The sequence below is a fragment of the Danio rerio genome, chromosome 17, assembly GCF_049306965.1.
Source record: "Danio rerio strain Tuebingen ecotype United States chromosome 17, GRCz12tu, whole genome shotgun sequence".
Classification (NCBI taxonomy): domain Eukaryota; kingdom Metazoa; phylum Chordata; class Actinopteri; order Cypriniformes; family Danionidae; genus Danio; species Danio rerio.
In genome coordinates this window covers 29449984-29464611 of record NC_133192.1, presented here as the reverse complement: position 1 = coordinate 29464611, position 14628 = coordinate 29449984, and the positions used below count along the sequence as shown (strand labels likewise).

Below are 14628 nucleotides of genomic sequence, written 5' to 3'. Positions count from 1 at the left end.
ATAAATCAGCTTGCTAAAAAAAATGAACAATTAGCTACAACATTAATCTGAGCTGTATAATTAATTTATTTTCCATTGGCTTATTTCCTGATTTTATCAGGGGTCGCCACACGGTATGACTCGCCAACTACTCTGGTATATGTTTTATGCAGAGCGTGCCTTTCCAGCCTTAATGTAGTATTTTTAATAATTTTTTAATTAAATGTAAAGCTTGCAAAAATAAAAAGGCTGGATTCAGCCTACACTTACCGACTTGTATTATTATTCAGTCACAAGATGTTTCGGGCAGTGGGTTGACAAATAAGCATGTTGATTTTGACCTATTAGATTAAAGTATTCTAGAAAGCAGTGTAATAAACATGCATATGAATTTAAAATAAATAACACCTCAATCTCAGGTTATACAAAATAAAATGAAATTGTAAATGTTTTTCTCTTCTACAGAGTTATTTTATCTAGTAGCCTAATATGTTGTTGACACTCAATTACTTTTTTTCATGCATCAGTTTAAATGGCATATACTGAAAGATGTAGCCAATCACATGGCAGCAATTTAGTGCATTTAGGCATGTAAGATGGGGTTAGGACAGCCAAACAAAAAACATTTTCTTTCTTCATAACAAAATGGTTTCTTGAAATATGGAATTGATTTCACCGTTGGTATGTGGTGAAAAGGGAGATTTGCATCAATGATATGCAGCTGCAAATTTGCAGCAACTGTGTGATAATATCAAGTCATGTCAATCAGAACATGAAAGAAAAATTTGCCATTTGATTTCCTACACTCAAAAAAAAAAAAGAAAAAAAAAGAAAATTAATAGCCAAACAAGATTTATGTTTTGTGATTGCATATAACATTTCCATTCATTTGGATTCCACGTTTCTAACATAATTGAACTAATAAAGTTGTGTGATTGATATTTCTTAGTTAAACAAAAATTAAACAAATAAGAACAAGATTTATGTAACAATATCAATAAATCCAAATGTTTTAAATGTTTCTTATAAATTCATCTTGTTTGGAGTATGGAGCTGAATTGAATATCAATTGAATATTTATTCCATATTCGGTTAAATCTAATATATTTCAATTATAATAAGTTTAGATGCATTTAAAAAACTCACAAATCAAATCAAAAGATCAAAAACAGTTAATAAAAAACTTTATTGTGATTTAAAAAAAAATTGTATTGATCACCCGCAATCGAATATCGAATATCGAATATTTATTGTCATCTGAACTACACGTCACTGAAATGAACCACACATCCCATCTTGTACCTCACACACACATCATTTCCTTCTCATGCTTGATTACACCTACACAGCTAGATACCCATCATGGACTGATTACCTGCTCTATATAATCACTTTCCATATATATACAGTACAAACACATACACAGTCTTCTTGTTGTTACACTATGAAGCATTTATGCTGTTAGTTGCCTGCATAATCTCTGACTATTCTTTTGAATTGCCTATATACTTACTGCTTGCTTCCGCTTGGACTGTTTATTTAGTTTATATCTACAAAGACGCTGCATTTGGATTCTCAACCCTGTTGCCAGTACCGTTTTTGTACAAGTATATATTAGATTTTAAAATGTGAATTTTCATACAATGAGTTAAATATAATTTGCGGTAAACATACCCTGACAACACTTGAATGTTTTGCTCCACAACATAAACTACACAGACTTCAAATACCTGCTTTCTAAAATATATGTTTTTGCTACGTGTCTTATTAAGATTGTACAGCATACTGCTAAAGGATTGTCAAGTTATGTTAATCATTATTATTTTTTCTAAATGAAAAAAAAAAAAATCCTGCTTATTTAAAAATTCCCATTTAAATATCCAAAGAAAACCCCTGCTGAATGACTCTTCTGGGTTCTGACTTTACATGAACCAAAATCTCTAAAGAAGATATCAAGAACCTTGTTGAGTCTATTCCAGTAGTTATGGAATTATCTCACAGCAATAGAAAAATAGAACTGATAGCCTGGGAAAAGTCGAATGACCGGAATTTTCTGATTAATTTACCCTCTTATAGTTGTATACACACACAACTGAATCATGGTCCTTTGAGATCTCAGACCTCAAGTCAGACCTGTAATCCCCAGAGGCAGGCAACTTGTGTTGTATTCTGATAAGCAAACATGAGAAGAATACAAATAAAAGCCAAAAAAGCGAGCCAACGAGACAGCTTCAATGATTGTGTCCAGCTAAAACCATACAGAGTAACCTCCACTAATATTTGAGCTTGTTTTCATGTTTTTGGATACGATCAGAGACTTTTTTTGAAAACCCTTTTAAATGATTACTGTGATGTTGGTAACATTGAATTGTAGTTTTGGGAAAATGTTTTGGCTTTAAGAGCAAACTAACTCCTGCTATTCTCCAGCACTGATTCTTGGGAAAGTTTTTAGCTCCTTCAATCATCCTCTTAACAGTGTGTTTGGATAGACACATTTCCACTTCAAAGTGGAATCTTAACCCTTCCAGATTACTGGAATTTCCTAATTACTGCCCTGGGATTATCAACATTTTCTTTTAGCCACTTTACATTTTATGAACAATATTTTACTGTAAAACACAGCGCTGTTCTTTAAGTCTTATCACCTCTGAATGACTTAGTGTGGTTGTTTTATCTCATATTTATACCTTGCAAAACCGGAGGTCAAGGTCAGCAATTTCCTGTTCCTATTTCAAAAAACAAATGTGCTAAATAGGACTTAAAGTGGTTCTTCTTTTGACTCAATATAACACCTATAAAAAAACTGTTAAGCACAGTAATGGTTCTTCTGTGTTTTGTTTTTAATTTTAGCTTGATTGAGGCCCTATATAGCACTGTCTTTAAAAGATATAGGTGTTACGATGAAGCACTTTTGAGCTGCACTACAGTGCAGGCCCGTGCAGAGACCGTTCAAAGGGCATGTGCAGGATAATTTTTTTTGAAGTGCGTGGGAGGCGGGGGGGTGGTGTTGTTGTTGCGCTGTTGTCGCGCTGTTGTCGCGCGCGTACTGAAGAGTGGTGTTGTCGCGCGCGTACTGTAACGCCCCATTCACACGGGGCTTCAGCGTCAATGCTTGACTGAAGGCGTGTCTGAAGTTGGGTCTGAAGCAATCGTCATAAAAGCATCAGCCAATGAAATTCAGTCAGCAATAGGCCACTGTCTGAGCTGGTGTATTTGCATACAGTGATCTGATTGGCTGACGCTTTCATCGGCGCTTGAAAAGTTGAGCTAGTCCCAACTTCTGCAGCGAGCTTCTGAAGCGGCGCCAATGGATCCACAATGCAGTTCGGCAACGCCTGACGTCACCCATTCAAAGTGAATGGGAAGCGTTGACGCTGACGCCCCATGTAAATAGGGCGTAACACCCTATTGAGCGCGCGTACTCAAGAGCGGTGTTGTCACGCGCCTACTGAAGGGCGGGACGGAGGGTGTGTCGCGTCGCGGGGGCACTTTTGATCATTTTGGAAGGGCACTTTATATCCAAGACTAAAAAGGGCATGTGCACTGCACAGGTTGAGCCCTATGTGTGCACGTGCCTACTACAGTGGATCAGCAATCAACATTGACATTTATACTTAACTGAACTGAATATCGACATTGACACTGATATTATACTAAACTGAACTGAATCAGTTTTAAAGAGCACCTATGATTAAACTTTCGGAAACTGTTTGGACAGAACTGTCTGTATGTATATGTGTCCACTGTCATATTGGAATAATTAATTAAAACAGGACCCCAATCCCAGTGATTTTGAGGCCCACCGCATTGTGACGCAGGAATGCGGTTTTCTCCAATAGTATTTGGATGCAGCCTTTATGATGCAAGCTGAGATTGCATTCCTCAGCGATGCAATGTCAGACACAATTTACTCAATAGAGTGCGTGACATCACTGTGAGGGGTAGGGTTAGGGGTGGGGTTAAGTGAGTGCATTAAAAATCATTGGATGCAGCTCAGATTGCACTGCAACAGGCCTGCATCCAGGTCTGCATGTGTGTGTGTGCTGCAAACGCAATTTGTGTGAGACTCATCATTTCAGATAGGCTTGAATAAACTCGCCAACAAATAAATCAAATTAACTTGGTATATATGACTAATAAACTGTATTTCAGCGTAATCAGTGTCTGTTTCTGTGCTATTTATCTGACGTAATGCATGATGAGAAGCAGGCATGGACATGGGAGAGGTGGGCAGGCAGAAGCAGTTCATTTTCATTTAAAGTCACAGGCTCCAAAAACAGTAACTGTATACTCAGACAGCAAAATGAGCAGATTCTGGAGGCTTTAATAAATAATCTGATGAGTATTTTGAGCTGAAACTTTACAGACACATTCTAGAGACACCAAAGGCTTATCCTACATCTTGTAAAAGGGGTAAAATGGGTGCGCTTTAATGTAGTTAGAAGTACACCAGCATTCTACCTCTAGTCTCCGCAATCGGGGCTGTTGTTATGGTTTTTATTCTCTTTCCGTCATCAATGTTAAGCTGCTTTGACACAATCTACATTGTAAAAAAGCACAATAGAAAAAAAATGAATTGAATTGAACTTAAAGTGTTTCCCCCATGATTATGATCCAAAGGTGGCTGAGAGAGCTGAAATACATGCAAATTAATAAAACACATGCAAATAAAAAACAGTAACAAATTGAACAAAAATTAATTCAGTTGCTTCCTGAAGAGTCAGCTGTATTGTCAGAATGATTTTTGACATTTATTTTAACAGCCTGATCAGACTGTTCCTTGTTTGTATTTTTGCAGCTATAGTAATCTGACCAAAAGTCAAATAGCAATGAAAGATTCCTCAAAAAATATATTTCTTATATAAATTCATAAGGGTGTCAATAATTATAAATTTTGCAAACATATTTGCTTTTAATAAGAATGTGCTACATTTGCAATGATTTCCTTGATAGTTATGATTTTTGTTTTAAAAAAAGTGTAAAGTTGCACTTATTTTCATTCATTTATTCATTTTCTTTTCGGCTTAGTCCCTTTATTAATCAGGGGTTGCTACAGCAGAATGAACCGCCAACTTATCCAGCATATGTTTACGCAGCGGATGCTCTTTCAGCTGCAACCCAACACTGGTAAACACCCATTCACACTCAGACACACACATATACTACAGACAACTTAGCTTATTCGATTCACCTATTGCACATGTCTTTGAACTGTGGGGGAAAGAGACACTGCAGCGACTTTCTTGCTGAGGCAATCATGCTACCCACTGCGCCACTATGACTCCCCCTGTCCCCTATTTTTTCTTAATAAAATATTACTTTTTTTGGAACCACTAATTGTTACATTTTGTTGTGACACATGGTTATTAAAATGTTGATAAAAAAGAAAAATATTTAAAAAGATGAAAATTATTATGTATTTTCATATACAATAAATATCACTATATTAAGAAGTGTCCAACAATAAAGATAAATCGTTCTTATGATATTTGTACATTATTATGAGTTTTTCTTTTTTTGCTATGGCACACCAAATGACACTTTCTCACACTTGTTATTTTATTTTATTGCTTATTTAGTTTAATTTCCTTGGCTACATCTAGAGAAAGAGAGAGAGAGAAAGAGAGAGAGAGAGAGAGAGAGAGAGAGAGAGAGAGAGAGAGCTGAAGGCGTGAAAGAAAGAGGTGTAACTGCGTTTCAGATACGACGAAGAGTTGAAAGTTTCTAAAAGAGCAGCGCGAGCAGCACCTTCACTCACTGGCATTTATAAGGTAGGTCAAAGGATAAATGCAACTTTATGCTCATTCTCAAATAAAAAAAGCTACTTACACCGTGTCTGTACTGTGGGCGATGAAGTGACAAAAACCGCTCGCTTCTTATGTGACATACTAACGTTAGATGCTATCTCTCACAGTATATAGGCTACTCGTGTTTACTTCTTGTCTCATCGTCTTGCTTAGTCAAAATTTTGTTCAGATATCATACGACTCAGAAAAAGCGAGTCGAACTGTCATAGTCCTACATGTATCTTTTTTTTATCTCAAGAGTTTGTTGGTGCTTCATTACAACTACAATACGTTAACGATCATTGTTCTGTTTTGCGTATTGCGAAACACGTTTATTGGTGTAAGACAACAAAATTCCCACAATGTAAACGAGGAACATGTAATGCCGGAAAAGCCCACTGTATGTTTCATAGGCAATAAAGATGCCTCGTGGGATGAAATACCTAAATGGAAAGCATGTCGTCAGAACAGTGCGGATGTTGCAATGCAAATAAGCAATAATGGCACATATGTGGTGCTGAAAACTATATTTTAGGGGAACCCGGAGCTAGGTGTAACAGGTGCTGTGTCTGTGAATTCTGTCCTGTTAACAAAATTAAAGTATAATAATATTTTTTTTGCTTAGTAAAAAGTTAATAAAACCACAAATAGCATTTCAGACAGAAAGTCTACTGTATAATGATGCCACGACGACGATGCTATATAAATTTTAAATATGCGACGTGTTTAAAAGTATATATGCAATATCAAGTTTTCCCCCATTCTACTCAGTAGTGTTTGGGTTCTCATAATACTTTTCGGTTGCTAAATAATTGATAAATAATGTCCAGTTAATATCATGGGTGGTGATAGAAACTAAAAAAAAATTAAAGTCAAGAATTTGCTGTCTGTATGTGTATTAAAAGAATAAGAAACACATGCACAAATAAATGAATGCAACTAGAAAATCTGTTTCAAGAATTTTGCATAAGAAGTGTGATGGTAATCTGACATAAGTCCTTTGAAACTACTGTTGTAGCATAGGGTCGTGGTTTACATAAAATGCAGCTTCACTGATTCACTTCCTGCTTATAGGAGATTGCAGATAAATATGCAATGATACAAAAACCCAAATGCTGTAGCTTTCAGTAAATGTAACGATAAGAAAAAAGAATGCATATCTGTTCTCGCTGTGCGCCAGAGAAAACAGATGTTGCTTTTCTCCCACATTTCATGAAAGTGACGTGTGATTTTTTTTTCATCTATCTCTGTGTAATGTGAAGTCAATTGCACTTATAGTATAGTAAAAGTATAGGAAGCATACAGTGCATGTCATGTAAATATCATCATTGGTAATGTTTTTACTGTTTAATCTCTCAGTGTAAATGCTTGTTTAAGTGGGTAAAAACACATGTGATTGGTTGTAAATTCTGTAATTAATTAACAGTATTTTGCAGCATCTCACACATTATGAAAACGAGGTTGAGGAAATAAGTTTAACTTGCAGGAAATACATCTCTAGACTGTGTGTTTATGCTATTGTTCAATGCAAACATGAACTGCAAATACCCCTCAAACATTTCATCTAAACAGAAAGAGTCCATATTATGGTTCTGTGACACTATGAAAACATTTACTGCTTTTAAAAGTGTTTATACTTTTAAAATGGTACCTGGCCTGCCAAATGATAACTGGCCCTGCAGGCAGAGGACATCAACATGACGGCATATTGACCTTGTACCCTAATGTCATAGGGATGTTAGATTTTTTTTTGGAAATCGAGTTGACGTCAGAATCCAACGTCAGGCCGACGTCAATGTCCAATGTCTAACCTGAAATCAACCAAATATCAATATCTTATCATGTTACATTTTGACATTGTGTGGACGTTACCACCATGACATCTATCAGACATTGGATTTTGGTCACTTTCCAACACAACCTAAAATCAACCAAATATCAACGTAACGCCATTATTGGACGTCAAAATAAAAAATGTCCTTACACTGGCTACACATTGAATTTTGCAATCTGTGTCATAGCTTCTTACTGCTAAAATTAAGTGAGTGTTAGTTAAAACAGGAATTGATACACAAATGGAACACAAATAAAAAAAAATGACATTTTATTTCTGTTAGCAAGTTGAACTCAAATAAGGGAGATATAGCTTATAAAAATACAGAACACTTATGACAGAACATGGCTGAAACAACTTCGAAATTGTACTTTGCTGTTGCTTGCTGCTAGATTATGTCACTGGCAATACTTTCAGTGGACTAATTAGCAAAACACTCATTACTCAATTGGCTAGTAAGACTATCACACAGATGGCAGTCATGCATTTGCTCTGGGCAGGGGAAATAAATAATACAAATATATTTCATGTCTCAGCCTCTTGAGATTATCTAATCGCAATGTTTCAAATCCCGTTTGTGATTTCGATTAATTGCACAGCCCTAACCTGACGTCATGACCTAAATCTAACTTAATATTACAGCATCTTATGATGTTGTGTGCCTGCTGGTTGATGACATTAAATATGGCATTTTTATTAAAGAAAGAATTAATTTCATTAATACATTACAAGTTTAAATTGTAAGTAAATACAAAAATATATCTAAAAAACAAAATTATAAATTTTCATTATAAATTAACAGTAAAACTTATGCCACCTAATCTTACTACAGTAACTTAACACTAAATACCAGTTACCATACTAATCTAACTCAGACTCAAATAACAGCAAACAGTAATCTAAGTATACTACAAAAAAAAAAAAACAGTTCAGCAATTCTTTTGCAGAAACATGGCCATATTTGTAGTTTCTGCTAAAAAAAGACTCCTCTCCTGATTTTCTGCATGTTCTGATCTGAATCATAAGACATCATAAAATCGAGTACATAAAATAAGCAAGTTTAGCAATAATTGATATTACAGTTATATTTCTTTCAGGTTACTGATTTAATGTGTTGTCTATTTATTTGTTTATATAAAGAAGCATATTCCCATATTTTCTACCTAGCACACTTCTGATTTCAATCAACGGGAATGTTATTGACAACGAAACCTGCATTCTGATTTACCTCAAGTATATACTGGTTAGCAGCACTAGATTTCAATCAATGATCAGATAATATTGTTTTATTTTTTTAAATAAACACATCGAAAATATGGGCCAAGCAGTAGGTAGTGCTGTCGCCTCACAGCAAGAAGGTCACTGGTTCGATCCTTGGCCTAGTTGGCATTTCTGTGTGGAGTTTGCATGTTCTCCCTGTGTTTACATGGCTTACCTCCGGTTGGTCTAGATTTCCCCCACAGTCCAAAGACATGCAGTACAGGTGAATTGGGTCGGCTAAATTGTCCGTAGTGTATGAGTGTGTGTGTGAATGTGTGTGTGGATGTTTCCCAGAGATGGGTTGCGGCTGGAAGGGCATCCGCTGCGTAAAAAAATGTGCTGGATAAGTTGGCGGTTTATTCCGCTGTGGCGTCCCTGGATTAATAAAGGGACTAAGCCGAAAAGAAAATGAATGAATGAATGACATCGAAAATATTGGGTGAAATCTAATGTAATTGTATGTTGTTTTGTCAGTCTGCTTTCTTTGCAGATAGCCAGGATGGAAAACATGTCGTCTACTAAATGGACCGAAAATACCAACGACACTGAAATCATCGATTCAAGGTTCCGTTACACTCTCTTTCCCATTTTCTATGGTGTGGTCTTCGTCTTGGGGTTGATAGCCAACTGCTATGCTCTCTATGTGCTTCACCGCATGCGGGAGTCTAAAGCCATGAATGAGATTCGGATCTACATGACCAACTTGACTGTCGCAGACCTGTTGTTTGTGTCTGCTCTACCGTTCTGGATTGACTACTACATGCATGAAGGTCACTGGAGATCCACAGAAGCCTTCTGTCGTATCACAGGCACATTTTTCTTTATTAACACCTATGGCTCTATTCTATTCCTCACTGTCATCAGCATTAACCGTTACTGGGCTGTTACCAAACCCCTAAAGGCAGCCTCTTCTGACTGCTGGAAACGTGGAGCGATCATCTCAGTGCTCATCTGGGCTTTCATCCTTTCAGCATCGATTCCTCAACTTACTAAAGAGGGAATTCAGAAGGAACAAAGAATGAACAGGTCCATGCAACGCTGTTTTGAGGGTTACCACTACACAGATGAAAATACAAAAAACGTATTGGTCATCACTCACTTCAGCATTATTGGCTTGTTCTTCCTTGTTTTCTTAATGGTGATTATCTGCAACATCTCCATCGCTCGAGCTCTTCTGTCTCAACCCATCAGTCAGCCTCGAGCCAGCACAGGACGACGTCCTGGCGGGACCAAACGAAGAGCTTTGAGGATGTTGTGTGCCGTCATTGGCGTGTTTGTAATCTGTTTCCTACCCCATCATGTGGTGCAAGGTCCCTGGGTTTTGTCAGTGCTGCAACTGAAGAAGTATTGGTCCACATGGACTCACCAAACCTTAAACGATGCCCATCAGATCACCCTCATGCTTATGGGGATCAACTGTCTCCTAGACCCATTGGTGTATTGCTTCGCTACCACAAAATTTCGCAAGTACCTCGAAAATCATTTCACAAAGATGAAGAATAGGAAAAACTGCTCACGTTACACGTTAAGCACAGGTATATCACTGAAGAGTAGACATCAGAGCATTGTCAATGCTGTAGATGAAGAGAAAGCATAGCTGGGAAATACCAAAGACTATAGAATACACAAGACATGTCACTCGTATCTTTTTGAATGGGGAAAAGTCTAGTGGTCAATGGGGCGAATAAAGCCCGCCTTCTAGTACAGGAGACAATCATCGATCGCTATATGGCGAAAAAAGCCCGCCTTCTAGTACAGGAGCCAATTATTGATCACTATAGACTGACTAGTCTCCGGGGGAGGGGCTCGAACCAGACATGAGTTTCTGCAGATTTTGTTTGATTTGGATGTTTAGAAAAAAACTAAAGAGACAGTTGTTGTTTAATTTTACTTGTGATTCCTAATATGAAATGTAATCATAAGCTTGACAAGCAGTTTTGGAGAATTTGATGTTTCCCCATTCAAACAGAATGCTTGAGCATACTGCCGAGAGGTGTTTCAGAGATGGCTGTTTGAGTGCAATGACTTTGGAAACACTTGGTCAGAGTCCTGTTCAGACTGTTTGTAGTTTCAGTGGAATTTCACCCAAAAGTGAAAGTCATACGTCAATCTATTCGCCTTACTTATTTTAGGAGAACACAAACTAAGTTATAGTAAATTCCTGATTTTTTTCCAGCTTTGCTTCAAAATGGGCATCCATACATCATAAAAGTAAGTGAACATGCTCTTGTGGGTTTTTTGAATGTCCTCTACAGGCTATATACTGAGATCAGAGAGGAAAATTCAATACATTGAAGAGGTTTTTAAAGACTTTTAATACAATTGAAGACCTCATCACCACATTAGGTTTTAACCAGTAACATTGGCCACATTTTAATTTACAGCATATTTACTAAATGCTGACTGTAAGAAACAAATTTTAAATTAAAACGTTATTCATATACTGATTAAAAAAAGCTGCAGGAATTATAGTGTTGGCCTGCTTACTGCAGAAAACAAAGCAGTGTGAAGTCAAATCTAGCAGGACTTGATCGATTTCATAAGCTACACAACATTCCAATACTCCCAGATTAAATTCAGGCAAGCTTTAGCATGCTAATGCAAAATGTAATACCTTGTAAAATAGCATTTAAGACTTTTAAACACTTTTTAAGGGCCTCTAAATTAACTTATCAACTTTTAATATTTTTAAGACCCTGCAGACACCCTGCACTAAAGCTGCATGTAAATCTTTACAAACCAATGTCAATGCATTCTAGTAACTGCCAATCACAAGAGTTGAGTTATGATGTATGATGTGTGTTAACAACTCATTTAAACGTCTAATAATTTTAAGCATAATTATTTAAGATGTACATAATTTATATAATGAACTATTAAACTCTTACCAGAGTTGATTCTGATACTTGACCCAAAAATAAAAGTGTTTCATCATTTACTGTCTAACATCATTTTAATGACATTACAAACTTGTATAACAATATTAGTTGTATAACAATATTACTAACATTACTAACAGTTCCACAGAATAATGACAGTCATATAGGCTTAGAACAACATAAGGGTGAATGTGTGATGGTAAAACAATGCCACGAACTTGTCTGCACTAGTCTTGGTGAAATTGATCTTAATATCTAAACGGGTAGAAAAATGTGCTATGTGTTAAAGGATTTGTATTCTCCATAAATATGTTGTGGTGTTTATTATTGCCATAAGAATATTGAAAACATGATGTTATCAGAAGACATGGTTGAGTAAGAATAAGGCACATGTGAATAAAAAGGATGTTGGTGGTTGACCTGAAGAAAGCTAGAGGTGATAAGAAGATAGCTGTCATTGGTTATTTTAGTGCTGATGTAGTCTATTTCCTGTCAAATAGCTTCACTATCCATCACGTAGGAGGATATTGATGTTACTTTGGAGTCTGGATTATTTGTCATATGAATTGCACTTTATAAAAGAAGAGGTCGTTTGATTTGTGCCTCATGCCACTGTGACAACAAATATTTATTGTACTGCCTTTCTTTTAGTGAAGTAAATCTGCGAGGAGAATTTCTGTGGGTTAGATTTTGTCCTAAATAGATTTCCACACAGGAAATTTGTTCTTTTGCAATTCTTCGAAATGAGGAACTCATGCACATACCCTTGAAATGTGCACTTAGACCTTTAACAATGACCAGTAAACTGCCCAGTACTTGTTTTAGTGAGATTTAAATTTACAACATTAGTTGGTCTAATTTGTTATCGTTATTATAAACAACCAATCACAAACAATTTACAGCATTGATCTAGATCTGGTTTTAATTTCCACATTCTGTATACTTTTACATTTTTATATATCAAGGTGTTTAAATCAGCGAACACAGTATGAACTAAGATGAATCAACAATGAACTGTAGTTTATTTATAACATTTAACTCAAACAATGCTGTAAAACATTTGTTCAACATTAGTTCACGATACCTTATTAAACATTTCGTTCTATAATGAAATAACTATGAAATAATATATATATATATATATATATATATATATATATATATATATATATATATATATATATATATATATATATATATATATATATTTTTTTTTTTTTTTTTTTTTTTTTTTTTACAAAAGAAGTTTGATATGTTGCATCTGTGAACTGCTGAAGATCATTTCATCAACTGGCATTTTATAGTGCTGTGAAGTTATTTATTAAACTGGATGTGATATACAGTTAAAGTCAGAATTATTAGCCCCCTTTTGAATTTTATTTTATCTTTTAAATATCTTTCAAATGACGTTTAACAGAGCAGGGAAATTTTCACAGTATGTCTGATAATATATTTTTTTTCTGAGAAAGTCTAATTTGTTTTATTTCGGCTAGAATAAAAGCAGTTTTAATTAAAAAAAAAAAAAAATATATATATATATATATATATTTTTTTTTAGAGTCTACAGAACAAACCATCGTTATACAATAACTTGCCTAATTACCCTAACCTGCTTAGTTAATCTAATTAACCTAGTTAAGCCATTAAATGTCACTTTAAGCTGTATGGAAGTGTCTTGAAATATATCTAGTAAAATAATATTTACTGTTATCATGGCAAAGATAAAATAAATCAGTTTTTAGAAATGAGTTATTAAAACTTGTTTTAGGAAACAGTGTTTATAAATGTGTTCTCTCCATTAAACAGAAATTGGGGGGAAAAAAATAAAAGGAGCTAATAATTCAGGGGGGGGGCTGTTAATTCTGACTTCAACTGTATATATATATATACATGTCATGTACTGCTGATATCTGTTGTATATGTGTGCTTGACATATAATGCATAGCACAACAAGACTTTCGTTCTTAAATTTCAAGCCATGTCTTGTAATTTCTTATCATGTGTATATGAGCAGTGTTTTATATTTGATCTTTGGGGATTTATTAAACGATGTTCAGCATTGCTTGTTTGTGGTATTAACACATTTTATAATAGCATATGCTTGTATGGCAGCTGCTTCTGAGGAATATTTAACTCTTATAAACTTCTGCATTAAGCAGATTGTTTGATAAGGTGTTTAGTACACTCCTATATTAAAAGGCATGGGTCAGCTAAAAATAAGTCTTCTTTGACTCAACCTAGTGTTGTTTCAGTTTGACTTTCTGTGCAACATAAAGTATAACGTTGGCACTTGTGGGTTTTTTCCATTCAGTGAAAGTGCATGTTGACCAAGACCAAGTCATCTCTTTATGCTTCAGAAATGAAGAACTAATTGAAGGACTGTTGTGACGAAAGACTCCTCTCACATACTTCAGTGTTTTTATACTTATTCATATCATTGATGCTTGATATAAGTCTTTGTATGTCATGTTAAGTGTTAAATGGTGAAAATAAATTTATGAAACTATATATATTTGTTTTTCTGTGTGCTCTTTATTTTGCCATACCTTTTGAATAGGTAGTCCGTTTTTCAGAACTCCAAAAGGCTTAGTAAAGGAAGATTTCTCCTGTCCTATCAATGAGTTGAACTAGTTTAATAATGCATGCATTAGTGACCTCCAGTGGTGATTTAAAAAAAAAAAAAAGGGAGCCTCCCTGCATGGGATTACCTTAATAGATATAACCGATAAAGTACTAATCATACTACTACTAAACACGCTGGCTGTAATGCTGCACTTCCTCTGTCTTCAGGACTTACAGTACTTAATTCTTCTTTGCATAGATTTGATAAGATGCTGGATTTGATCCATGTTTACGTGATGGCATCTCACAGTTACTGGAGATTTGTTGG

The 14628-nt window shown here is 35.4% G+C and overlaps 2 protein-coding genes across 5 annotated transcripts in view; one reads left to right on the top strand and one right to left on the bottom strand.

Moving 5' to 3' along the window:
* The window catches only part of LOC141378579 (uncharacterized), a 173503-nt gene that overhangs the window by 16157 nt on the left and 142718 nt on the right, over positions 1-14628 (bottom strand). For 3 of the 4 annotated variants that reach the window (XR_012393422.1, XR_012393421.1, XR_012393425.1), the window contains 2 exons: positions 9959-10079; positions 5499-9848 (listed from right to left, as the gene is read on the bottom strand). The exons of the other annotated variant lie outside the window; for it this stretch is intronic. The gene's annotated coding sequence lies outside the window, so the exon portion shown is untranslated. Of the gene's footprint in view, positions 1-5498; positions 9849-9958; positions 10080-14628 lie in introns of those variants that run through there. 4 annotated transcript variants of the gene reach the window in all.
* ptafr (platelet-activating factor receptor) lies at positions 5668-12859 on the top strand. Its single transcript, XM_001342336.7, has 2 exons — positions 5668-5750; positions 9334-12859. The coding sequence occupies exon 2, from the start codon at positions 9359-9361 to the stop codon at positions 10454-10456; it is 1098 nt and encodes a 365-aa protein (XP_001342372.1). The 5' UTR covers positions 5668-5750; positions 9334-9358; the 3' UTR covers positions 10457-12859.

Bases quoted from the DNA above. Each gene is read 5' to 3' on its own strand.
- ptafr (XM_001342336.7), top strand. From the start codon at position 9,359: ATGGAAAACATGTCGTCTACTAAATGGACCGAAAATACCAACGACACT.